This window comes from Erinaceus europaeus, chromosome 17 (genome assembly GCF_950295315.1).
Source record: "Erinaceus europaeus chromosome 17, mEriEur2.1, whole genome shotgun sequence".
NCBI classification, from domain to species: Eukaryota; Metazoa; Chordata; class Mammalia; order Eulipotyphla; family Erinaceidae; genus Erinaceus; species Erinaceus europaeus.
Window position 1 is genome coordinate 12442268 of NC_080178.1, and position 26662 is coordinate 12468929.

Here is a 26662-nt window from a genome sequence, read left to right on the forward strand (position 1 = left end):
GAGTATAGAACAAAGACTTCTTATGGTGTGCAGAGGTGGAAGTTCTGGCTTCTGTAATTACTTCTCTGCTGGACATGGACACTGACAAGTCAAATCTGTGTAACCTCTGCACCCATTTCGGTCTGATCTCGCATTTCGGGTCACAGCTAGGAATATTCTATGCTGCACTCATTTCAGGGCCAGTCTTCCTCGAGTAGCAGAGTAGGTTGACCCATCCTCCCTTCAGAGACTGGAGCAGTTTCTACCATTGTTGTTTTACATTGAGAGCAAGGTCCTATAGAGGCCTACAAGAGGATTTATGATGTTGTTCCTGATGAAGATGACCAATAATTGTGGAGAGAGGGATCTGTTAGAGGGCTAGGCCCATCATATCTATGTGGGAATCCCAGGATTCCCTGACTAGGGACCATGATGATGGGGTAGCCTGGTAGTGACCAAATAGGCCATCGTTAAGTATGTCAGTCTCTTGCCCTTATCCAGCTTTTGTAGTCTTTAATTTATTTGACAGGGTTAGACTTACAGTGATTGAGGGAAGTGAAATAGGAAGTAGGTAAGGACAGTATCTAAGTCTAAGTAGAAATGATTTAAGTACTTTCTAGTGTCATTTTTAGGTCTTTCTACTTGCTTACTGCACTTACTGAGTCATTGCAAACTACTGTGTACTTTCATTTTAAGGTCTATATTTTCTCCTAACATGGATACATGTGCACATGTGCTCTACCTCATGGTCCCTGGTACTGGGTTCATAGTCACAGGTTCAGGTCTGAAAGGAGACTTTTTTAAAAAGATTTTTTCCAATATGGAGACCCCAAATCTCATCTTATACAGGATGCCTTGAAAATTTGAAAAAATACAAATGTAGATTCCTGGAAATAACTATGTACACAATTCAGCCTGTAGTTTATGAGATTCAGCAGAGCAAAGTTCAATGCTGCTTTAGAACACTGAGTAGAAAAATTGCTACAATGTGCAGTATTAACAGATTCAGTTCCCAGTACATGCTAGTAAGGCAAACTACTACTCAACTTTCAAGGAACTGCCTACTTACTTCTCACTAAACAACTTGGAGAAACAGTTTGCCTGTTGATAAAGCAATATCCTCTTTAGCTTTCTAGATATTGAATGAATTTCAAGTGCTTTTGATCCTCTGAGAAATCAACTGTTCAATTTTGATGGCTTTTCATAGACTCTTGGATCAAAATGGAGGCTTTCGGAAATTTCAAATCCTTCAGATGAGTTTCCACTGTATCTCCCTGATCATAGTGACCCTTCAAGCTATTTTAGAGAAGTTCACAGCAGCCATCCCTGCTCACCACTGCTGGGTTCACCTCCTTGACAATAACATCATCTCTGCTAATGACACTGGGACTCTCAGCCAAGAGGACCTCCTGAGAGTCTCCATCCCCCTGGACTCCAGCCTGAGGCCAGAGAAATGCCGGCGCTTCGTCCACCCCCAGTGGCAGCTCCTTCACCAGAATGGCACCTTCCCCAACCTGACTGAGCTGGACAGGGAGCCCTGTGTGGATGGCTGGGTGTATGACCGCAGCACCTTCTCTTCCACCATCGTGACTAAGGTGAGAGCACCCGTTTATCTCTTAAACCTACAGTCTGGAAATGAGAAGAAAAGGTAAAACATAAGCTGCTGGCTTTCAGTCTCTCTGTAGTTGTTGATTCTTATTTCTTTCAGCTAATATTACTTTTCTATGAAAGAACAACTACTTGAATAACTGGCTTTGCTTATACTGTTTCCCCCCCCCTTTAACTTGGCATGAAACAGGCATTTATTAAGAATCAACAGAGTGGGGAGTCGGGCGGTAGCACAGCGGGTTAAGCGCACATGACGCAAAGCTCAAGGACAGGCATAATGATCTGGGTTCGAGCTCCCTGCTCCCCACCTCTATCATACAGGCATTTTTAAAAAAGGAAACTGGCACAAACATGGAGAAATATGTAAGCAAGTAACAAGAACCAGTGTGTTGCCAAGGGAAGGCCTGAGGGGGCCATATTTTGCCTCTGTGGGCAAAACTTTATCAGCTTAAAAAAAACATTTCTTGCCTCTGGGGGGGTGTACTTGCCTCGACAGGCATTTGCATGGGGGTGGGGAATGGCCTAGAGCCCCAAAGGCAGCTGGCTGCAATTTACTTACTATGAAACAAAACTTGTTATTAGCATAACCAAAGCACAATCTAACATTTCTAATAGAGAAGGAATTTGAGACTTTTACATATCAACAATGTCTTTTAACCTTTTGTTACACCCATTCAAGATGGAGTCACACCCTAGTTGTGCGCAGGAAAGGAAACCTCAGGCATGAGAATAATTAGCATAGCCATTGTACAATCTACCATTTCTAATAGAGAAGGTAATGGAGAGTTTTACATATCAACAAGTCTATTTAACCTTTTGTTTAGACCAACTTAGTTAAAATATATTGATTGTTAACTAATTTTTACCTCAGACTTTAAATGTAAGTTAATTTTATCTTTATGAGAATTACGTTGAAAACCTTTTTCATTTAACTTTCACTAGTAAGAATTTAGACTTAAAGTTACTGTTTACCAAACTTTAAACATACACATAAACATGGTCATTAATACACAAGGAGAGAAACCTTTGTTACGAAGACATGTCATTTTAAACATGAATTTAGATATGTACTGTCTTAGTTGTTGGGGGGGTGCATTGTCCAGTGCTGGTCTCTTGGGCAGCTTCACTTCTAGGAATAGCAGGTTGCGATCTCTGCACGAATCTCTGCGTACTCCAGCTTGTCTGCCTTCAGACCGGACCGGCAGCTGGAGATCCCGTGTGCCCAGTTTCGGCAGGGAGCCCGGGGGTCCGGGAGGTCTGGGATCATTCCAGAATTCATAGCATGAGGGCGGGTGGGCCAGCCTTGTAGAAGGCGCGGGCCTAGGTGCCCAGGGGTGGCAGCCATGGTAGGCCGCCGCGGCCCTGCCCCATGACCCTGTCATGTCTGCTGCCCTGCTCGCAGTGGCTGAGCAGCGTGGAGGAATCACACGTCCAGTGCCCTGCACCACGCGGTGGAGAGCCGGCTCCTGTGGGCTGGCCTGCGTGCTGGCATTGGGCTCCTGTGTGGTGGCATCGGGCTCCTGCGTGTTGGCATGGGGCTCCTGTGTGGTGGCATCAGACTCCTGCGTGCTGGAGTCGGCCTCCTGTGGGCTGCGGGGCTGCGGGCGCGGTGCGCAGGGTTGTCTGGGCGCAGCGGCTGGCTGGCTGTTCCACCAGGTGGAAAAGGCAGCTCTGTGCCTTGCCTCTTGTCCGCTGGCTCTTCTCGACTCCTCTGGCTGTTTTGAGTTCGCCCAAGCAAGTGGAAACCACAGAGTGGTCAAGAGATAAATGTTCCAGAAACATCAAAACAGTCTCATGAAGAAAGAGCAGAGGCCTTTGGAGATCTCTTCACAAGCAGAAGAGAAGGCCATAGTACATAGGTAGCCAAATTGTCTTCACTTATCTGAGAGATGCACAGGTCAGGTCCACGTGGGCGCCATTTGTTGTTAAAATTCGGAGGCTCCAGCTGGCCGGGCTAGCTTCACGGGTGGGTAACAGAGATGACCAGAGACATACGGCTGGGCAGGGAAGCTGTATTTCTTTATTCAGGAACAATGATTCATAAACTAAGACAAACTAATCACCAAACAGAACTCTGCTGCCTCTTACCCCCACAGTGGCGCCAAGCACTCTCGAACACTGCAACTCTGCAACTCTCTCGGGGTTCCTAGGGGCGGGGCCAAGCAGGCCCACAAAACTAGCAGGACTGATCCAATTTTCTTGGCGGGGGAGAGCTAGAACAACCCAACGTAAAGCATACAACACCTGTTCTGTATCCTTCTGGGAGTATGGACCCAAGGTCATTATGGGGTACAGAAGGTTGAAGGTCTGGCTTCTGTAATTACTTCTCCACTGAACATGGGTGTTGACAGGTCTGTCTATACTCCCAGCCTGCCTCTCTCTTTCCCTATTGGGGTGGGGTTCTGGGGAAGCAGAGCTCCAGGACACATTGGTGGGGTTGTCTGTCCAGGGAAGTCTGGTTGGCATCATGCTAGCATCTGGAACCTGGTGACTGAAAAGAGAGTTAACATACAAAGCCAAACAAATTGTTGATTAATCCTGAACCTAACGGCGGGTATAGTGCAGATGAAGGGGGGGGGGGTCTCTCGCTTTGTGGTAGCTAGTAGGCATGTTTTAGTTATATTCCAAAGAGCCTGTGGCTATACTAGTTTTTTTTCCCGAGCCTGAAATCTGATATGCAGCTAGATCCAAGTTATTTTCTGAGAGATGATGCCATGGTTGGCAAAAGGACAAGAAAGCTGGATCAGGGAAGAGAATAACTCCAAAATATGGAAAAGGTGTATAAATATTACCTTAATACAATACTCTCCTGCTTCCTGCTTCCCTCCAGAGTTCATGGACTTGCTGCTATAGACCGGATCTAATTAAAGTTTCACCCTGAATTTTCTCTTGAAAAAAGAATGGTTTTCAAAAGTCCAGTTGTATATTTCAGAATGTAAAAGAGGCATAAAACCACATGTAGAGAAGAAATTTATAAAAAAGGATCTAGAGAATGAATTTTCTTGTGGTTAGACTGCAAACAATTAAATGAATCTCTTGTAAGGATATTTAAGCTTTTTACATCAATAGTATGGTTGTATGCAAGGTACATTTAAACTTTCATTCATAGGCTCAATGGACAACAACTTCTTAGACTGTAGCTTTAGTCTTTATCTGGGTTTGTGCAAGGTTATCTGGTCTTTAAAATAACTACCTAGATAGCTAAGAATCTTGTGCTCCCGTTATATTTGTCACAAACTCTTTGGTTAAGTTAACCTAGAGTTTTAGAAATGCACAGCTAACTTTTGCTTAGAACAATGTAAAGTTTCTATATTTAATTTTGAAATGTTTATTTTTATGTTGGTTAAATAGATTATTAGTGCTATTTCATAATAATCAGTGATAAGACCAACTGTGTTAAAATGGATACATTTCCCTATATTTAGTCCTACTTTCTTTTTATTGGTGACTTAATACAGGCTTTCAAATAATATAAAACTATAGTTTCACACTATACTCATCAACACAGATCTGTGCCCCTACCTCACTAGTCTCCATAGTTTTCACAAAGTGTGGGAAAGTTTTGTTAACATGTAGGCTTAAATGGAGAGCAATGGATACTTTGGTTCAGTAAAACACTGAAGACTGACACATAAAAGTTTGAAGCAAAGAAGTTATTTCTGTGCTAGCAAGTAAATGTACTTTCTTTTTCTTTTTAATATTTATTTATTTACTTATCCCTTTGTTGCCCTTGTTGCTTTTCATTGTTGTTGTAGTTACTGTTATTGATGTCATCTTTGCTTGATAGGACAGAGAGAAATGGAGAGAGGAGGGGAAGACAGACACCTGCAGACCTGCTTCACTGCCTGTGAAGTGACTCCCCTGCAGGTGGGGAGCCGGGGACTCGAACTGGAATCCTTAAACCAGACCTTGCGCTTTGCACCACATGTGCTTAACCTGCTGCACTACCGCCCAAGTCCCGTAAATATACTTTCAAAGTACTCCTCAGAAAGAAAATGAGCCCCCAAACACAGGAGTTGTGTTTTACAGCACAAAGTGGGGAGGAGTCTAAGATTAGATCAATGACAAGTGGTGTGTCAGAGAGCTGACAGTACCCTGTGCCATACTGCACACACAAAACCCCTCAGGATGAGTGGAATTGCAATGCTAATTTATTACTATACTATTATAATAATGGGAGAATCACTTTGGCCCATGTTGTCCTTCTCATTGCTCCAAATCACACGTGGTGATTCACACAAGGCAATGTCATTCCCCCTTAGTAAGCCAAGTGTCTTACAAGTTTCTTGCTCTTGGCTGAGCATAAAGGACCACATGCCTTGCATCTTTGCATCCTTTTCTAGCATTCTTCCTGGGCAGTCCTATCACCTTCCAGTTTGTCTATATTTAACTGTCTGGTTTCTGTTGTTTTGTGAGAGTGGGTACATCCCAAACTTCTTCCTGCTTCTACCAACACAGTGATTACCTCTCTCATAGCCTAATGTACTGTAAGTCTGATTTTTTTTCAGATTATTGTCCTATAATTATCTTATTTCATTAAGCAAATTCACCTCCTTTTAATCCTTATTTTTCCCCAAAGGACAAAAAGATCATCTTTTATTTGAAGAGTAGTATTCTATTAAACATATTATCCCATAGCTTTTATATCTTGTCATCCACTGGGCAATGGGCATGTTGGTTCCTTCCCTATTCTAGTTATGGTGTGTAGTGCAACCCTGGACTTAAGGTTTCATATGTCCTTTTGAATTAGACTTCCATATCCCTTATATATGCCTTGCATTGGTGTTGCTGGATCACAAGTTATTTCATTTTTACTTGTTTAAGGACTCTTCACACTGTTTTCCATAGAGGCTACATCAATATGTGTTCCCACTCACAACGTACTAGATTTCCTTTTACTTTGCATCCTAACTAACACTGGTCATTTTCTGTTTTGATGCTGTAGGTCATTCTCACAAGTGTGAGGTGGAATCTCAATGTGTATTTAATTTCTGTTTCTATAATGACAAGTGAAGTCTAAAGGACAAGTTCCCATATGTCTGGGAGTCCCATGTCTTCAGAGAATTGTCTACTCAGCTCACTTTTTTATTATTATTCGATACTTGGTTCACTTTTATACTGGGTTTCATGGTTTTGTGGAGGGAGGAGAAAGGCTCTTGAGAATAGTAGCCTTGTATGGTTCTTGTTGATGAAGGTTCCAGCCAACTCCCAAAATGCTTAAATGGGAAAGAAGACTTTCCTAATATTTGTATGTGTGGCTGTTCCAATTCACACAGAGTTTGTCAAGGGTAGTCAAAACCAATAAACTGCCTTTATCAGACTTTGATACCAGTCATGGGTTAGTTAAATTGTCTGCTACACAAATAAGGTGTCCTTGCAAAGAGTTCAGCCCCCTGATTCTCTGGAGTGTTCTCTGGAACAGGGATTAGAGTCCAGAGACTCAAGCCTGGCTCTCTAATTTTGCTGAATAATGTCCGTTTAGAGCTCCACTCATGTCAGAAACTGGCTAGCCTGGTCAGCTGATTCAAAGCACCTTTAAGAACTCTGCCCACTCTGGAACCAGACCAAAAAACAAACAAACACAGAGTCTCTCTACTTTCTCATCTCCTGGCACCATGCAAATGCCAAGATGGAGCACTTAGCTGAAGTTCACCATGTTTTTTTTAATACATTTTCTCTTTCTCTTTCTTTTTTATACATTTTTATACATTTTATACATCTTTATACATCTTACACATCTCTTTCTCTTTCTTTTTTATACGTTTCCTCTTTCTCCTTCCCTGCCTTCTGGTTACACATATATGCATGTACCTTGAGTCAAAGATGATTCTTCCAGAAGTCTCAGATGTAGACTCATGAAGTTGATTGTGTTATTTTTTAGTTGTAAGTGGGAGTGAGTTTTAGGAAGCTACTCCACCATGGTCATGCATCTGGAAGTTTTCCCACAGTCCTCTTTTAGTTCCAAACCATTCATTAGTTAAATACTACAAATTGCACTGTCACGGGATTGCATAGGTCCCAAAGAAATAGAACAAAATTGAAAATGAGTTGTTGTTGTGAGTGCCATTTTATCATCACTATTGAAGTCACAAAAATGGAATTTTCATGAGAACTGAAGTGATATTAGAGCAGGACTCAGAGAGGGGGTGACACAGTGTATGGTTTACAAAGATGACAACTAGCTCTGGGGGAAAAAAATCAGGATGCATTATTTCCATTTTGATAATTCCAAAAGTATAAAACTTTTTCAGTCTAGATGACGAGTATAATGTTTACTTTTCCTAGTCAACTGAAACTTTAAAAGTACAGACAAAATTCTATGTTGGAATGGAAATACAATAGCAAGAAAGGGAAATCTGGGTTCTAATCCCCTACAGTATCAAACACAAGTAAGAGCTCCTGAATTAACTTTGTCAGAGCTTTGAATACAGTCAAGTATCTGCAGGAACCAAAAAGTGGTTTAATATTTTTGTGCCATTTTTTTCAGTCCTGCCTCACATACCTTTTGGTACACCAAAAAATGATGTTAAAAGTTTTTCATGCTTCCTAGTTACTTTTGTCAAATTAAAACGGAATAGTAAAAAGATGATATTCGAACCCAGTCTTTACATATGGTCTGTGTTTGTAATACAGTCAAAATCATGATAAAAGAAGCAGTTTCTTTGCTTTAAATGACATGTCTTCAGCATTAATGTTCAGAGCTTTGAGGAAATTGAAGTCATAGTGTAAGAGAAATTTTTTGACATACTTCATGTGACTGTCACTGAAGATGACAAGCATGATGTATATATATAAAAGGACTTAACATGACCTTGCCTTTCACTTTGGGATATTATTTACCTCTTTAGAAATCTTGTTAGAATTCAAGAACCAATCTTCCAATAGTGAGAGAGTTCATGGTAACATGGACGTTTCTTCAGAGCTTTAGCCAAACAAGAGATCAATTGGCAGAGATCTCATTAATAATATATGAGAAAGAAGAGTTTTTCTGAAATACCGCCCAACTCCCCTACTTTTTTTATTTTTTTTTACTACAAACATTTTCACTTTCTCCTTCCTTGACCCATGTCTCTGCCTGCATAGGCTACTACTGCATTGTCTGTCAAGTGTGCTCAACCAGGTATATCAATACCTTGACCTGGTAAAAGTCATTCAGAGCATGTGCTTGTATCATAGCTCTCTTGTATACTGCTCGATATTCGTGTTGCATGAGACAGAAAGATACCAAGTCAAAAGAGAAGGTTTCTTATACAACCCATCAGCAACTGTGATTTATTTTCCAGAGCCATACCTTTCCCTTCAGTTTTGTCATAATTTGTGTATTCTCAGATTCTTGAATACATTTGGATTCCTTGTGTTCTAATCATATGCTAGACACACTACAATGCAAAGTGCATGTGGGATTTGTAGTTTTTTAGAACCAGTAATACAGCAGTCTTCTGGTTTGAAGTGGTGTCACATCTAACAGCAAAAAGTTAGAGAAAGAGCTCCCCTGTACTCAGCATCAAGTATGTTCGATTCTGAAAACTTCTGTATTATAGTTTGAATTTTTGGGGGGATTAAGGATGCTTTCATTTTGCTAATTTTTTTTTCAACTGGTTGCTGTTGCTCCCATTATCTAACTTGGTATTCTCCCTCTCCCTCTCCCCCCCCCTCAGGTTTGGAAGAAAGCTGGTCCTCAAATGGTGTATCCTTCTGTTTGCCGCTGCTGGCACCGGTGTTTCCTTTGTTCCCAGTTTCCTCATGTACTGCTCACTCGGTTTTATATCTGGGATCTCATCCACTACCATTATGATAAATCATATTTTGCTCAGTAAGTCCAGTTTTATATCTTCAATGTTTTTCTAAATCTTCACCTTGAACATGAAAGTCTACAGAAATTTTACCTTTGTTTGAAATCAAAATTCTGTTTTCTTTTAGTTATAGAGTGGACAGTGCCATGGTCCCAGGCATTGGGAGGAACGCTGTCATCTGTTGCCATTAGTATTGGACAGGCAGGCTTGGGAGGTCTGGCGTTTGCCTTTTGAGATTGGCGTATACTCCAGCTAGTGGTGTCTGTTCCATTCTTTGTCTTATTTCTGTGCACTAGGTATAGAATTTATTTCCCTTTGTCCTGTGGGATAACGGTATGCAAATTCTGATTCAACAGGTAAGTATGCTTTCTACAACATACCTTGTTCAGGTGGGAGGCAGAGTCTGCTCGGTGGTTGATTATCTCCAACAGACCTGAGGAGGGCATAAAGGAACTGAGAAAAGATGCACATTGCAGTGGAATAAGGGATTCTGAGAACACTCTAACCATGGAGGTAAAGAGAATGGGAGACTGGCTATGGGATGAAAGGATCCAGATAGATATTTTGCCAATTAAGACATGAAGTGGTTCAACAAGAGGCAATTTGGTAATTTGTTCAATTTCCTTGAAGATATGGGATTTTGCTAGCAATTACACTAAATCTATAGATTATTTTTGGATGGATATAATTCTCAATTTTATTTATTTATTGGTTAGAGACAGACAGAAATCAAGAGGGTAGGGAGAGATAAGGAGGAAGTGATACAGAGAGACCACCAGAAACGCTGCTCATCACTCCTCAGGCTTCTCTCCTGCAGGTAGGGACAGGGAGTGTCGGCACTCATATGGGTTGGCTCTCAGCCAGGAAGATAAACTTACTGAGTTCTCATCACTAGTTCAAGAGACTACGTGAAAAGAAAGAAACTCGGGGAGGATTCTGATATGAACACACTCGTTTATTGGGGGGTAGGTTTGGGTTAATATAGAAGGCTAGACAAAGAACAGTTTTCACATACAATTCACAGGTTTCTTAAAGGTCAGCATGCCCCTATGGCAGGGGCTGGTATGACAAGAGTTGATACATAAAGATCAAAACAATTAGTCTCCTGATACAGGCATTTAATTATCCAAAGGCATTTGAGAGAAGAATAGTGGTTAAAACAGTAAGGTGAGATAGAGAAGGAAGAACAAGGCTTTAAGGACATCAAAAGGGCTCCAGAAAACAAGGTCTAGCCGGGCTTTTCACTTGTCAGGTGTTAGAAGTGTGTGTGACAGGATGTGCTCTTCCTTTGTGATCAAAAGGTGAAGCGGAATGTGTGAACTTTGAGTGAGTGAATTCTAAAGCAGGCAACCATTTGGCTGACAGCAGGGGAACTTAAGTGAGAGAGGGTGTAGGCTCTTTGTGAATTTTGGGAGTCTTACAAAGGGCAAGCTGAGTCTGATAGACTTTTCTCTCTTGGCTCATCTCTGTGGAGAGAGGTTAACAAGAGAGGTGTCTTTTCAGACCTCCATCTGTAAAGATGGGGGGAGCTTCCCTAAGCTCTACCAAACTTCCACATAGTCCCACAAGGGAGCTTGAACCTGGGTCCGTGTGCATGGTTATACATGCACTTAACCAGGCGCTCCACCACCCGACCCCAGATGGACAATAATTTTGATAATAATTATCAATGGATGATAATTTTAATAATAATAATGGACAATAATTATTGATAATAATTTGATAATTATTTGATAATAATTAATAATGGACGATAATTCTGATAATAATTATCAATAACTAGGGATGCTCTTCCATCTATTTGCTTCTATTTATCTTAACAGTGCCCTATGGATTTCTTTGTAAATATTTTTACCTTAAATTCACGCTAATGGCTCTGGACAGTGGCGTACCTGGTTAAGTGCACCTGTTACCATTCTTTAGATGATTTTAAGGCATTTGGGGAAAATGAATGCATTTGAAAGGCTTATAGAATTCACTAGTAAAGTCCCCTGAGTCTGTGCTTTCTTTCTTTAGAAGAATCATAATTACATTGATTTGCCCATTCTTCTTCAGTTACATGGGTGCAATAAATGACTATCAAATATTTGATGGTGATTATTTTGCAAAGGCTTCATCCTAAAAGTGTACTTAATCACTGGTGACAAGTTTTCATATTAGGTAGAGAGATCATCCTCTAAAACATAGAATTGCTCACAGGGCAGACTTGGAAAAATTCTAGTGTTTTACCTAGCATTCTGTTTCTAGCTAGAATGGGAGTTCTAGCTAGAATAGAAATTCTATGTCCAGGAAGCATTCTGAGGACAAGAGAATGACTGTTATATCGTCCCAGAGTCATCAATCTTTTATGAACAGCAAGGAGTTGGGGAGAGGATATCAGAGTGGCATTTTCAAAATCCTCTACATGGATACACAAAAAATTAAGATAAAGGAAACCATCCCTGATCTCCTCTATTTCTTCGGCAGATTTGTTCTTGGGATATGGGATTTTTCTATGACTTCCTTGTCCAGTCTTAAATGTGGTGCCTTCTGTATTATCTAGTATCTATTTGTAGTTACATATTTTCTATATTTGAATGGTTTGGTGTTTTAATGAGTTGTGATTTACTAGACCATGCTTCTGCTCTAGATTCTGCAAATCACAAACTGTCTCCAGATCTCTGCTCTACTCAGTTTTCTTCTCTTCATTCCAGTGTGACTGGTATGCAATCCTAGTTTAAATTTTAAATTATAGATATATCTATTTTATTATTGTCAGAATAATAGTTTTCTAATTTATCAGCTTTCCTCTTCTCTTTCTGGGTCCTGATAGAATTGGAGCTCAGAGCCGCCCTCTGGTCATCTTCCCCTAACATTTACCCCTCTGGGAGTATGGATTATAATTCTTTTTTATTTTTTTTGCCCCCAGGGTTATTGCTGGGACTCAGTGTCTGCACCATGAATCCACTGCTCCTGGAAGCCATTATTTCCCCTTTTGTTGCCCTTGTTGTTCTAACACAGTTGTGGTTATTATTGTTGTTGTTATTGATGTCATTGTTGTTGGATAGGACAGAGAGAAATGGAGAGAGGAGAGGAAGACAGAGAGGGGGAAAGAAAGATAGACACCTGCAGACCTGCTTCACCACTTGAAGTCTCTGTCAGTCTGAGCTCATCGTCTGTGGTCAGAGCTGGGAACATCCTAGGCAGCACTCATTTCAGGACCTATATTCCTCAAGTGGCAGAGTAGTAGCAGGAGAGTGGGGCAGTCTCCACCAATGGTAGTTTATAGTAAGGGTGTAGTCCTGAAGAAGCCCACAGGAGGGTTTATAATGAGGCTGAACACATTCTTATTGTTGTTGCTTCTGCTGCTGAAGGCTCTGAGATCTACCATGCAGGATGAACTGGTGGCAGTTCAAAGGAAACCAGCTGTGTTAGACCTGTTTCGCACACCCAACCTATGCAAAAGGATCTGTCTCTTGGCTTTTGTACGGTAGGTACCAAATGATGCAAGAGGATATTAATAGAGTGTAGACCAAATCTATCCTTTATTTGAGGTAAATATGCTGTAAGGATAGATTTGAGATAAAACACAAGGGATCATAAAGTCACTTGCTAAATTTAGAGATATGAATTGTTATGGAATTTTATTATTTTTAAAACACCATTAAACCACTAATAGGAAAAAGGTATAGGTAATTGAAAAGGAAAAACAAGATTATGGAAAAATGACATAATTCTGACAGTTCCACGAAGACCTGTGGCACTAAAAGTCTCACCAGAAGATAATATTGAGGGCTTCTATTATGACATTGACATTATATTATAAATCTCTTCTTCATTTGCTTGATTCCATTTTGATTGAGGTAAAATTGTAAAGAGTCAAGAGTCAACAACATGATTAAATGTATTCAGATCACTTAATATGTCCATATGTAAATATATAACCATCATTCATTGTGGGCTTCTGCCTAAGATTCTCGGCAACTTCAGTCTCCAACACAGGATTAATGGAAATAAATAGTCACCCAGACATTCATGTTTAGGATTTGAGAGCCCGATGTGGGTTACAAACTTGCTGCCCTTTAGGAAGATAGAAAGTATTGTAGTAGTGGCTTTGGGATTCCCTGCTTTTTATTAGTTACAGGATACATCCAAGGAATCCCAAAGTAGCTTACATGGGCAAAAAGAAAGATTGTTCATTAACAAGGAGCAAAAAGTGGGGAAGGGATGTCTGTAAAAGGGTTGCAGTAGAGATAACAAATAGGATGGGCATCCAGCTCTTCGAACAAGCTTAGCATATTTCAAGCTTTCTTTTTCTTCAGCGCTACCAATCCACTACTGGTGGCTATTTTTTCCCTTTTGTTGCCCTTGTTGTTGCCCTTGTTGTGGTTGTTATTATTGTTGTTGTTGTAACTGTTGTTGTTGTTGTTGGATAGGACAGAGAGAAATCGAGAGAGGAGAAGAAGACAGAGAGGAGGAGAGAAAGATAGATACTTGCAGACCTGCTTCACCACCTGTGAAGCAACCCCCCTGCAGGTGGGGAGCCAAGGGCTCAAACCGGGATCCTTATGCCGGTCCTTGTGCTGGTCCTTGTGCTTTGCACCATGTACTCTTAACCCGCTGCGCTGCTGTCCAGCATCCTCAAGGTATCTTCTAACTAGCACTGCTAATGGGGTCCTAGCAGATAAATAGCTGCAAAGGGCCAACAAGTCCTGCACCTTCTCAGTCACTCAGATGACTGTTCTGCTACTGTAGTCATGGGCTTTGGCCTCATAGGAATCTGTCAGTGTTTGAGACATTACAGAAGTTTTTTAATTTTTTTTTTCTGCTGCTGATTAATTAGTTAGACCATGAATTATGCAGACCTAAGTGAGGCAAAAACCTGGCTTGCTAAAATCTGTTTTCCCACAATCCATCTCAAATCATTTGGGGAAAAAAAAAATCTCTAAAGCCAAAGGGGTTTGAGCCCCCGGTTCCCCACTTGCAAAGGATCACTCCACAAGTGGTGAAGCAGGTCTACAGGTATCTTTCTCTTTCACTGTCTGTCTTCCCCTCTCCTCTCAATTTCTCTCAGTCCTATCCAACAACAATGATGACCACAGCGAAAAATGGAAAAATTGGCCTCTAGGAGCAGTGGATTCGCAGTGCAGGCACCAAGCTCCAGAGATCACCCTGGAGGCAACAAATAAATAAATACCCAAAGGGACTTCAAACCTTAACACATACACTCTATCATCATGTATTCATCTTATTATAATTAAGAAGCCATTAATATGCAAAGAAAAATCCCATCAAATAATCCATTCCATTTTTATTTTATCAATACCATTGACTTCCTAGGCCAATATGAATACAATGTGTAGGGTCATAAAAAAAATCTTACATATATGAGATGTATCTTTTATCTTTCTTCATCCTAGATTTTCAGTTACTGTTCCCCTTTATGGTCTGACTCTCAACCTTCAGTACCTGGGAAGCAACATTTTCCTGGTCCAAGTTCTTTTTGGTATAATTTCTTTCCCAGGAAATTATCTTGCATTTTTGACACTCAATTGCCTGGGCTGTCGACTAACTCAGATGTTTTTCTCAATCCTATTTGGCATCTCCATACTAGCTACCATATTTGTGTCTCAAGGTGAGAAAAGTACATCAGTTCAAGAAAGAATGTGTATCTCCCCCTGTTACTAAAAAATTGTGATGTTCTCAAGTCAGAGGAAGATAGAGAAATGAATTCAATAATTTCACTAACCACTTAATTTTGGAAAAACGAACCAAATATCATTAGATTTAACCGTGATACATGATGTATTCATCCAATCTGAGAATTGTCTGGAAAATAGTGTTATTATTTTTAGTTTCTCTAGAACAAAAATTATTTGTCTAGTGTGATACAGCAAGCATGGATTTTAAAACCTGTAACTTTTCTGTGTATCTTCCACCCTTTGCATGGAACTTTAGACTGTCACACTGGTAGTTGCTGAGTTGTAAGACACCAACAGTTTAAAATAGAAACTTATATATAATATCTACCATGTAAGACACAGCACTTTCACTCATCCCTTCGTCTAAGCTTTATTCCCTAATAAAAATTCCCTAATAAAAATTTACTACTCAATCCTAGAGCTCATGTTAGGGTCACCGTATGTGCAAATCTAGATAGAGGGACCATCTCAATTGAGAAAAACAAAGATCTGTCTGCAGCAAGAGAAGAAATACATAAGTATGAGGCAGGAGGATCTATATAACCTCTCTTAGCATTAATATTACTAAAATAAATGATCATATGTTAGAAATAGGAAGCCCAGGTGTTCCTATGCTTCACTGAAGATTAACATGTTTATATGATTGATATCATCCCTGATTGGTGGGCTACCATCATCCAGCTGAAGGTCAAACTACTGTAATTTTGCTGCCCTACAGCATAAATATTTCATACTGGAATACTCACAGAGGGCTTCATTCAGTTGCATAAAAACTGACTCCTTGAAACATGCCTCCTGACACTCCTCAAATGAGACTTCAAACCAGTGAAGTTCCTTATTATTGACAATTTGACATTATTCAAAATCCAGGTATTATCTATAATGTCCATCTCATGGACAAAAATTCTGTTTTTTAACTATTATCTTCTGCATCTTGAGCCTATAGAAATATTAATATATAGACATAATACATGAAAGTGTTGGGCCATACACCTCTCAGAAACTACCCATGTGACAGTCCAATGTTCTATACAAAATGTGGAGGATCATAAAAATGAATTAAGGAAAGAGAACTCTCGTTGATGGTCTTCTTTAGTTCCTTTATGGCATATTTTGATATGAAAGGATAATTGATACTATATCTCATCAGTTTATCCACTGTAAGAAAATAAAGTGTGGGGAAATCACTTTCCTCAGCAATCAGACACCATTTATTTTCTGTCTCTCTGATCTCTCTCTCTCTCTCTCTCTCTCTCTTTTAAACATATGCAAGCACTCCAGTAGGGGCATCCCAATATGTAATTTGTGACATGCTGACTCTTTCAGCTCATACTTCCTGCCTCTGAGATGTCTTTTTCTCTCCAGAAATGCAGACTGTGAGAACAACTTTGGCAACCTTAGGAGTAGGATGTGCATCTGCTGTTATCACTTGCATTACTACCCTTATAGCTGAGTTAATTCCTACTTCAGTCAGGTAAAAGATCCTACTGGTGGTCTGTTAGGGCTAAAATAAATCTTTATGGGAGTCAGGAGGTAGTGTAGCGGGTTAAGCACATGTGGTGCAAAGCGGAGGGACTAACATAAGGATCCCGGTTCAAGCCCCCGGCTCCCCATCTGCAGGGGAGTCACTTCACAGGCAGTGAAGCAGGTCTGCAGGTATCTGTCTTTCTCTCCCCCTCTCTTTCTTCCCCTCCTCTCTCCATTTCTCTCTGTCCTATCCAACAACGACAACATCAATAATTACAACAATAAAACAACAAGGGCAACAAAAGGGAATAAATAAATAAAGGTATAATTTAAAAATAAATAAATAAATCTTTATTAGTTAATTGATGTGCATCAAAGGGAAATAATTAAGACTGGTGAACTATCCAAAAGCAATCCATTAAAATCATAACAATAATTTATAGGCAAAAAAGATAATTGAAAATTGACTTTTTAACAGTCATTGGTTAAATTCTTAAATAGTATCTCATATCACCTTCTGAACCACACAGAGACTAGATGCTATGACTAATGGTATTTTCCCAATAGTACAACTGTATCCCCTGCACTTAAATGCCAGTAAATGTAGAAATAAGGGACCATTTCAGACACAAGTGTACACTGCCAATATTCCACATTGCTCTTTTGTCCCCCATAACTTAAGCCAGGTAATAATGAATCATTTAGTATGTATGCAACTTTTTACCTGGTTTTCACTGATGGTGTTTTCTCCATAGGGGAACAGCCATGGGGATCTTTGGAGTTTTTGGTAGTATTGGGGCAGTTCTGGCTTCTCTCTTGATAATCTTGGAGGCGTATTCGCCCCCTGTGCCCTGGTTCATCTATAGAGGTGTCCCCATCCTTGGTGCCCTTGTCATCCCACTGCTTCCTGAAACCAGGAATCAGTTTCTCCCTGAAACCATCCAGGATGTGGAGAATGAGTGAGTACCCTACCTCTCACATAACTCTAGAAGAGCAGTGAGACACAGATGTGAGACAGGGAAGGTACACATGGCAGAGACTGGTATCCCCAGGCCATTTCTGTGTAGTCAGTGGCTTTGGCTCAACCACAGACCCAGCCCTCCCTGCAGTGAATTCAAATAGACTGACATTCTCTAGCTCCCACAGACTTAATCAGTCCAGTCTGGATTATCTTTGTAGTGGTAAAGAGGGCAATTTACATTCCTTAGTGTGTCATGCATGTTCCTAAAAGTCCTGCACAAAGGGACAATTTCCACCACCCTGGTTATCTTCTCTCTGATCCTGGCAACCTTAGTGAAGAGAGTAGATAGAGTAAGCTCTCTGGGGCTGCTGATTTCTATAGTAGAGTGATATTCTGATTCTAATTATCTGGAGAAATGCAGTCAGTTGTATCTGTCCACATCGAAAGAGAAATTTCTTTTTAAAATTGGATCATGAGAGTATATGGCAGGCAATTCTGAAATCCACAGCAGGCAGCAAGCAGCCCGGAGGCCCATAGGAGGTCGGATTTCTCAGGACTAACAGCAATCCGGGATAGAAATCCTTCTTCATCTAGGAATGTGTCTTTTCCTCCTTTAGACCCTTAGCTGATAGAATGAGTCACATTCAAACATCATGGAGAGTAATGTCCTTTATTTGACATTAGCTGGCTTAAATATGAATAACATTTAAGGAAATACCTTCACAGAACCATGGTGTAGCTTATGGCCAGTCATCTGGGTATCATAAGTTAGACATGCTGTCACAAAAAGTCAAGTGCACCAAGCCCTGAGGACCACTAACAAATATGAGAGAAGTGAGATGAAGGACAAAAGTCCCTACCACAGAAGGAGTCTTGTTTAGCCTGTGAGATTCACTTCACCAAGTATGTCTGGGAATAAATTTATTAAAATAGATTAAAAATATTCATAAGAATATATCTTTATTAAAAATCCCATCATTATTTTTATAATATGATAACAGACACCAAAACAAAATAGATAAACAAGTTTAGAAGCTATGGTCTCCTATAGTGAGAATAGAAGCTATCAAAGCATCCTTCTTTGCTCTTATATTACTTATCTTGTCACAAGAGTTAGTAAAGCTCTTGGCAGAGGTCATAATATATATCTAAGCTGGCTGGTAAAGTTATACTTGTTAAAGCAATTATAAATTTGTTTTTCTTTGCTTTCTTCCTATCCACTTTCTTTCTCTCATGTGTGCATGTGTTTGTGCCTCTCTCTCTCTCTCTCTCTCTCTCTCTCTGTATGTGTATGGTATGTATATGTGATTTGACCAGAAGCAAAAGCTCAAGAAATTCAAAACAGGAGAATACTTCTGTTGAAATGACACAGTTTTAAGCAATTCCAGGAACAACTTGCTGGCCAAAGAATGAAGTAAAGAAACGAAGATATTTTCTTGCTAATGGGAAAATAAGTAAAATAAAATAAAAATTGAGAAATGAAAAATAATCAGTCCTTTTTTCTAGTGTGGTATAATTTTACTGCATATAAAATACAATGATTAATGGTGATAAAAAAAACAAGGTGAGTGAAACATAGAATTTTGAGTTTATTTCGAGTAGTTGTAATATTGTGGATAGCTGGAAAAAGTCTGGGTTGATTAAAAGTTGAACAGTATGAAAAATAACAAATATCCCCAAAATTAATCAGTAAAAATTGATGGAGCTTCTGGTCTGGGATATGGCAGAGTGGATAAAACTTTGGACTCTCAAGCAGGAGGTTCCAAGTTCAATCCCTGGCAGGACATGTACCAGAGTGATGTCTAGTGCTTTCTCTCTCTTCTCCTACTTTTCTCATTAATAAATAAAATCTTAACTAAAAAAAGAAAATTATATTAAAATTGATGTATCTTATGTAAAGACAATTCATATAATTTTGGAATGACTTGAAAAAATAGTAACAAACTTACCCAGACAATAGCAACAATTTAATAAATAAGAGAATGTTGCAGAACCAATGAAAAAGTGTATAAAAAATTTAGCCATTTTCCTTTTCTTTTTAAAAAATATTTTATTGAGATCGCTTTCTCTCCTCTCCTCTCCTCTTCTCCTCTCCTCTCCTCTCCCGGATTAACTAGGAATACCAAAGGAGACCACCCGGACCGAAACAAGACAGGACTAGAATGACCACAGGAACCCAGTAAATCACCCGTGAGTACAAACACGCGTGGCTGGTGACAGAGAGGAGAGAGGGGCCTAAGGAGAGATTAAGTGACTGCTAACAATCAGCAGTTTATCAGTGGAGACACCACCTCCAGTCTGCTCCACAACAAGGGGACAGCTGAAGGGAGAAAGGACTCCCCAGAGACTCACCAAGTGCAACTCTGAGTCTCCATTGCTACTACCCTCAGAATCTGGAGCAGCAACAGGGAGGGACACCAGGGGACAGAGATCTAACCGGGAAACTCAGAAGAAGACTTATACCTTGGTGGCATAGCTGAGGGGCTGTGAAAGTCTCTTTGCATAACCACTGGATTATCTCTGCCACACCCTGCTTTATCTCTTGGTCAGGAGTCAGTGATTAAGCAAAGAAGCCTATTGATAGTTTAAAAGCCCTCAGGCACCCATAGCCTACAGGGAAAAAAAAAAAGAGGCTGTTACACCACTGAGCTCCAACTCAGGGATTGAAAAAAAAACTGTTAACTTCCACCACGGTAAACCCTTTAATTAAATTACTTAGACACAAATCAATCCAGGCAATAGTGATCAATAATTTGAAAAGTACTGATAAAGGGAACTCATAACATAATATATAAAATGGTTAAAACAACAAGAAAAAATATTGGAGACTCTAACCAGGACAAGAGTCCAGCTAAAAGTCCTCCAGAGGGTGAAGCACAAAACAATGAGTTCAACATCCAAACATTAGCTAAGGAAATAATAACAGGAGTGAGTAAAGAATTTGAAAAAATTGTAATCAGAAATGCAGGAACAACAAATGAGAATATGGAAGAAAATTCTAATTATCTCATGGTTATTAGAGAGCTGAAAGCTGAAATCGCTGAGCTAAGAAGGCAACTGGCTGACCAAGCTAAAACAGTATCAGAGCAGGGCAACAAAATAGATGAACTCCAGAAAGCAGTAGAGGGCAGAGAGAATAGAATCTATGAGGCTGAAGACAGAATTAGCAAGATTGAGGATGAATTAGAGACAACTAAAAAATAAGTAAGAGATCTCAAAAAGAGACTAAGAGATGCTGAAAACAACAACAGAGTCCTATGGGATGACTTCAAAAGAAACAATATACGCATTATTGGCTTACCAGAGGAAGAAAGAGAAGGAGAGGAAGAAAGCATTCTCCAGGCCATAATAGCTGAAAATTTCTCTAGTCTAGACAACACCAAAGACATAAAGATTCAAGAAGCCCAGAGGGTCCCAAACAGAATTAACCCAGACCTAAAGACACCAAGACATGTCATACTTAGAATGGAAAGGAATAAGGATAAAGAAAGGATCCTCAAGGCTGCAAGAGAAAAACAAAGAGTCACCTACAAAGGAAAACCCATAAGATTAGCAGCAGACTTCTCCATACAAACACTACAGGCCAGAAGAGAATGGCAAGATATCTATTGAGTGCTCAATGAGAAAGGCTTTCAGCCAAGAATACTATATCCTGCTAGACTGTCATTCAGACTAGATGGAAGCATCAAAACCTTCTCAGACAAGCAACAGTTGAAGGAAGCAACCATCACCAAGCCTGCTCTGAAAGAAGTTCTGAAAGGTCTCCTATAAACAACCAGACCACCACAAATAGGACATATACCAAAACACTCTAAAACTCTACAAGAATGGCGTTAAAATATCTTCAATCTTTGATATCAATAAATGTCAATGGCCTGAATTCACCTATTAAAAGACACAGAGTAGGAAGATGGATCAGAAAACACAACCCAACAATATGTTGTCTACAGGAAACTCACCTAACGCAACAAGACAAACACAGACTTAAAGTGAAAGGATGGAAAAAAAACCACAAAAAAGGACAGGAACAGCTATTCTCATATCTGACATGATAGACTTTAAAATAGATAAGATTAAAAAAGATAGGAATGGACACTACTTAATGCTCAGAGGATCAGTCAATCAAGAGGACTTAACAATTATTAATATCTATGCACCCAATGAGAAGCCATCTAAATACATCAAACTTCTACTGAAAGAGCTACAGCAATATATTAACAGTAACACAATCATAGTAGGGGACTTCAACACCCCACTATCTCAACTTGACAGATCATCCAGGAAGAAAATCAGTAAAGACATAAGGGAGCTAAATGAAGAGATAGATAAACTAGAACTATTGGAAATTTTCAGAGTCATTCATCCCAAGAAACTGGAATACACATTTCACTCAAATCCACATGAGTCATTCTCAAGGATAGACCATATGTTAGGCCACAAAGACAGCATCAGCCAATTCAAGAGCATTGAAATCATCCCAAGCATCTTCTCAGACCACAGTGGAATTAAACTAACACTTAACAATCAACAAAAGATTAGTAACAGTGCCAAAATGTGGAAGCTCAACAGTACACTTCTTAACAACTTCTGGGTCAAAGAGGAAATCAAGGAAGAAATCAAAATGTTTCGAGAGTTCAATGAAAATGAAGACACAAGCTATCAAAATATTTGGGACACAGCTAAAGCAGTCCTAAGAGGGAAGTTCATAGCTATACAAGCACACATTAGGAAACAAGAAAAGGCACAAATAAACAGCCTGATTGCACATCTCAAAGACCTAGAAGAAGAACAACAAAGGAATCCTAAAGCAACCAGAAGGACAGAAATTACTAAAGTTAGGGCAGAAATAAATAACATTGAGAATAGGAAAACCATACAAAAGATTAATGAAAGTAAATGTTGGTCCTTTGAAAGAGTAAACAAAATTGACAAACCTTTAGCCAGACTCACAAAACAAAAAAGGGAGATGACCCAAATAAATCGGATAGTAAATGAAAGAGGAGAAATCACAACAGACACTGCAGAAATTCAACATATCATGTGAGGCTTCTATGAACAACTATATGCCACCAAGCTAGAGAACCTGGAAGAAATGAATGATTTCCTAGATACCTACCAACTTCCAAAACTAAGTAAAGAGGAAGTGGATAACATGAACAGGCCCATCACAGCTAATGAAATTGAAACAGTTATCAAAAATCTTCCCAAAAATAAAAGTCCTGGACCAGATGGTTTTACAAATGAATTCTACAAAACCTTCAAAGAAGAACTAATACCTCTACTTTTAAAAGTCTGCAAGAAGATTGAAGACACTGGAATACTCCCTGCCAGCTTCTATGAAGCCAACATCACCCTGATACCAAAAGCAGACAGGAACACAACAAGAAAAGAAAACTACAGACCAATATCTCTGATGAACATAGATGCGAAAATATTGAACAAAATTCTAGCCAACCAGATACAGCAATATATCAAAAAGATTGTTCATCATGACCAAGTGGGGTTTATCCCAGGCATGCAAGGTTGGTTTAATATACGTAAATCAATCAATGTGATCCACCACATCAACAAAAGCAAGACCAAAAACCACATGGTCATATCAATAGATGCAGAGAAAGCCTTTGACAAAATACAACATCCCTTTATGATTAAAACACTACCAAAAATGGGAATAGATGGAAAATTCCTGAAGATAGTGGAGTCTATATATAGCAAACCTACAGCCAACATCATACTCAATGGTGAAAAACTGGAAGCATTTCCACTCAGATCAGGTACTAGACAGGGCTGCCCACTATCACCATTACTATTCAAAATAGTTTTGGAAGTTCTTGCCATAGCAATCAGGCAGGAGCAAGGAATTAAAGGCATACAGATTGGAAGAGAAGAAGTCAAACTCTCCTTATTTGCAGATGACATGATAGTATACATGGAAAAACCTAAGGAATCCAGCAAGAAGCTTTTGGAAATCATCAGGCAATACAGTAATGTGTCAGGCTATAAAATTAACATTCAAAAGTCAGTGGCATTCCTCTATGCAAACACTAAGTTAGAAGAAATTGAAATCCAGAAATCAGTTCCTTTTTCTATAGCAACAAAAACAATAAAATATCTAGGAGTAAACCTAACCAAAGAAGTGAAAGACTTGTATACTGAAAATTATGTCACTACTCAAAGAAATTTAAAAAGACACAAAGAAGTGGAAAGATATTCCATGTTTATGGGTTGGAAGAATTAACATCATCAAAATGAATATATTACCCAGAGCCATCTACAAATTTAATGCTATCCCCATCAAGATCCCAAGCACATTTTTTAGGAGAATAGAAAAAATGCTACAAATGTTTATCTGGAACCAGAAAAGACCTAGAATTGCCAAAACAATCTTGAGAAAAAAGAACAGAACTGGAGGCATCACACTCCCAGATCTCAAACTGTATTATAGAGCCTTTGTCATCAAAACTGCTTGGTACTGGAACATGAACACAGTGACCAGTGGAATAGAATTGAGAGCCCAGAAATGAGGCCCCACATGTATGGACATCTAATCTTTGACAAAGGGGCCCAGACTACTACATGGGGAAAGCAGAGTCTCTTCAACAAATGGTGTTGGAAACAATGGGTTGAAACATGCAGAAGAATGAAACTGAATCACTGTATTTCACCAAATACAAAAGTAAATTCCTAGTAGATCAAGGACTTGGATGTTAGACCAGAAACTATCAGATACTTAGAGGAAAATATTGGCAGAACTTTTTTCCGCATAAATTTTAAAGACATTTTCAATGAAACGAATCCAATTACAAGGAAGACTAAGGCAAGTATAAACCTATGGGACTACATCAAATTAAAAAGCTTCTTCACAGCAAAAGAAACCACTACCCAAATCAAGAGACCCCTCACAGAATGGGAGAAGATCTTTACATGCCATACATCAGATAAGAGTTTAATAACCAACATATATAAAGAGCTTGCCAGACTCAACAACAAGACAACAAATAACCCCATCCAAAAATGGGGGGAGGACTTGGACAGAATATTCACCACAGAAGAGATCCAAAAGGCGAGAAACACATGAAAAAATGCTCCAAGTCTCTAATTGTCAGAGAAATGCAAATCAAGACAACAATGAGATATCACTTCACTCCTGTGAGAATGTCACACATCAGAAAAGGTAACAGCAGCAAATGCTGGAGAGGGTGTGGGGTCAAAGGAACCCTCCTGCACTGCTGGTGGGAATGTCAATTGATCCAACCTCTGTGGAGAACAGTCTGGAGAACTCTCAGAAGGCTAGAAATGGACCTACCCTATGACCCTGCAATTCCCCTCCTGGGGATATATCCTAAGGAACCCAACACATCCATCCATAAAGATCTGTGTACACATATGTTCTTGGCAGCACAATTTGTAATAGCCAAAACCTGGAAGCAACCCAGGTGTCCAACAACAGATGAGTGGCTGAGCAAGTTGTGGTCTATATACACAATGGAATACTACTCAGCTGTAAAAAATGGTGACTTCACCGTTTTCAGCCGATCTTGGATGGACCTTGAAAAAATCATGTTGAGTGAAATAAGTCAGAAACAGAAGGATGAATATGGGATGATCTCACTCTCAGGCCGAAGTTGAAAAACAAGATTAGAAAAGAAAACACAAGTCGAACCTGAAATGGAATTGGAGTATTACACCAAAGTAAAAGACTCGGGGGTGGATGGGTGGGTGGGGAGAATACAGGTCCATGAAAAATGATGAATGAAATAGTGGGGGTTGTATTGTTAAATGGGAATCTGGGGAATGTTATGCATGTAAAAAAAAAAAAAGAAGTAGAAACGCAAAGCAGAAATTGACTGAGTTTGGAGTATGGCACCAAAGTAAGAAAGCAGAAGTATACTAGAGTTTGCAGTGAGTACCCTCCCTAACACTTCCTCTCCACTATTCCAAGCTTTGGGTCCATGATTGCTCAACAATTTCTTTGGCTTTGTATGTTAACTCTCTTTTCAGTCACCAGGTTCCAGATGCCATCAGGATGCTAGCCAGGCTTCCCTGGATTGAAGACCCCACCAATGTGTCCTGGAGCTCAGCTTCCCCAGAGACCCACCCTACTAGGGAAAGAGAGAGGCAGACTGGGAGTATGGACCGACCAGTCTACGCCCATGTTCAGCGGGGAAGCAATTACAGAAGCCAGACCTTCTACCTTCTGCAACCCTCAATGACCCTGGGTCCATGCTCCCAGAGGGATAGAGAATGGGAAAGCTACTGGGGAGGGGGTGGGATATGGAGATTGGGCGGTGGGAATTGTGTGGAGTTGTACCCCTCCTACCCTATGGTTTTGTTAATTAATCCTTCTTAAATAAAAAAAATTAAAAAAAAATAGAAACTAGAAAGAAACAACAGTCAGGGAAGTTTCCAAAAGTAAAAAAAAAATTTTTTTATTTACATATTAGATAGAGACAGAGAGAAATCAAAAGTGGAGAGGAAAATAGAGAGAGAGACAGACAGACAGACATACCTACAGCACTTCACAAAATGAAGCTTTTTTCCTTGCAAGTATGGACTGGGTCCTTGATCGTTATAACATGAGAGCTTGAGGACATCATGTTGAGTAAGATAAACCAAAAACAGAAGGATGTATAATAAATGATCTCTCTTATTAGCAGGACAGGGGCAAACGCTAGAAGAAGAAGAAGCAGGATAGGGAGGGAGAGCACACAGTGAATCATAGAGGAGACACCGTGTGTTGTACCAAAACAAAGGATTCTGGGTTGGAGGGGAACTTTGAGGTCCTAGTGTGTAATTGAATTGTACATATGTGACTGCAGCTGCAAAGTATTAACTTCATCAATTTAAAAATTGCACCCCACTGCCAACCGCCATCCACCCTCAGATATTTCTCTCAAGAACACATGAGATGGCCTACAGACATACTGAAAATGGTCCACATCACTTGTCATTAGAGAAATGCAAATGACAGCTACATTGAGGCGCCACCACTCACCCAAGACTGACCCACATCAATGATGATGTGGCGATGATGTGGACAGAAAGGGAATTTGGCACACTGTTGGTGCATCCCTCGTGGGAAACGTTATGGAGAGTCTTAAAGCAAATAAAAATTGATATGTCTTATGATCCAGCAATATAAGTGCATTCCAATTACAGGAAAATACAGTATT

The 26662-nt window shown here is 39.7% G+C and overlaps 2 protein-coding genes across 5 annotated transcripts in view; both read left to right on the forward strand.

The window, feature by feature from the left end:
• The window catches only part of LOC103116472 (organic anion transporter 7-like), a 272851-nt gene that overhangs the window by 119188 nt on the left and 127001 nt on the right, over positions 1 to 26662 (forward strand). Inside the window, exon 9 of one of the 2 annotated variants that reach the window (XM_060176383.1) lies at positions 17284 to 17537. In XM_060176383.1, coding sequence (XP_060032366.1) covers positions 17284 to 17491 — 208 coding nt within the window. In that variant the 3' untranslated portion in view covers positions 17492 to 17537. Of the gene's footprint in view, positions 1 to 17283; positions 19515 to 26662 lie in introns of those variants that run through there. The other variant, XM_060176382.1, reaches the window with a different exon arrangement.
• LOC107522700 (steroid transmembrane transporter SLC22A24-like) lies at positions 1173 to 11041 on the forward strand. 3 transcript variants are annotated; one of them, XM_060176397.1, is made up of 2 exons: positions 1173 to 1574; positions 9770 to 11038. In XM_060176397.1, the coding sequence occupies exons 1-2, from the start codon at positions 1173 to 1175 to the stop codon at positions 9815 to 9817; spliced, it is 450 nt and encodes a 149-aa protein (XP_060032380.1). In that variant the 3' UTR covers positions 9818 to 11038. The 3 variants fall into 3 exon arrangements, 1 of the variants encoding a protein (XP_060032380.1); XR_009545580.1 differs by lacking the exon at positions 1173 to 1574 and adding an exon at positions 9253 to 9638 and having other exon boundaries at positions 9770 to 11041; XR_009545579.1 differs by lacking the exon at positions 1173 to 1574 and adding an exon at positions 9253 to 9676 and having other exon boundaries at positions 9770 to 9822.

Coding starts and splice junctions, on each gene's coding strand:
- LOC107522700 (XM_060176397.1), top strand. CDS start 1,173: ATGGCTTTTCATAGACTCTTGGATCAAAATGGAGGCTTTCGGAAATTT. Junction 1,575..9,769: donor CTTCCACCATCGTGACTAAG/GTGAGAGCACCC, acceptor TACCTTGTTCAG/GTGGGAGGCAGAGTCTGCTC.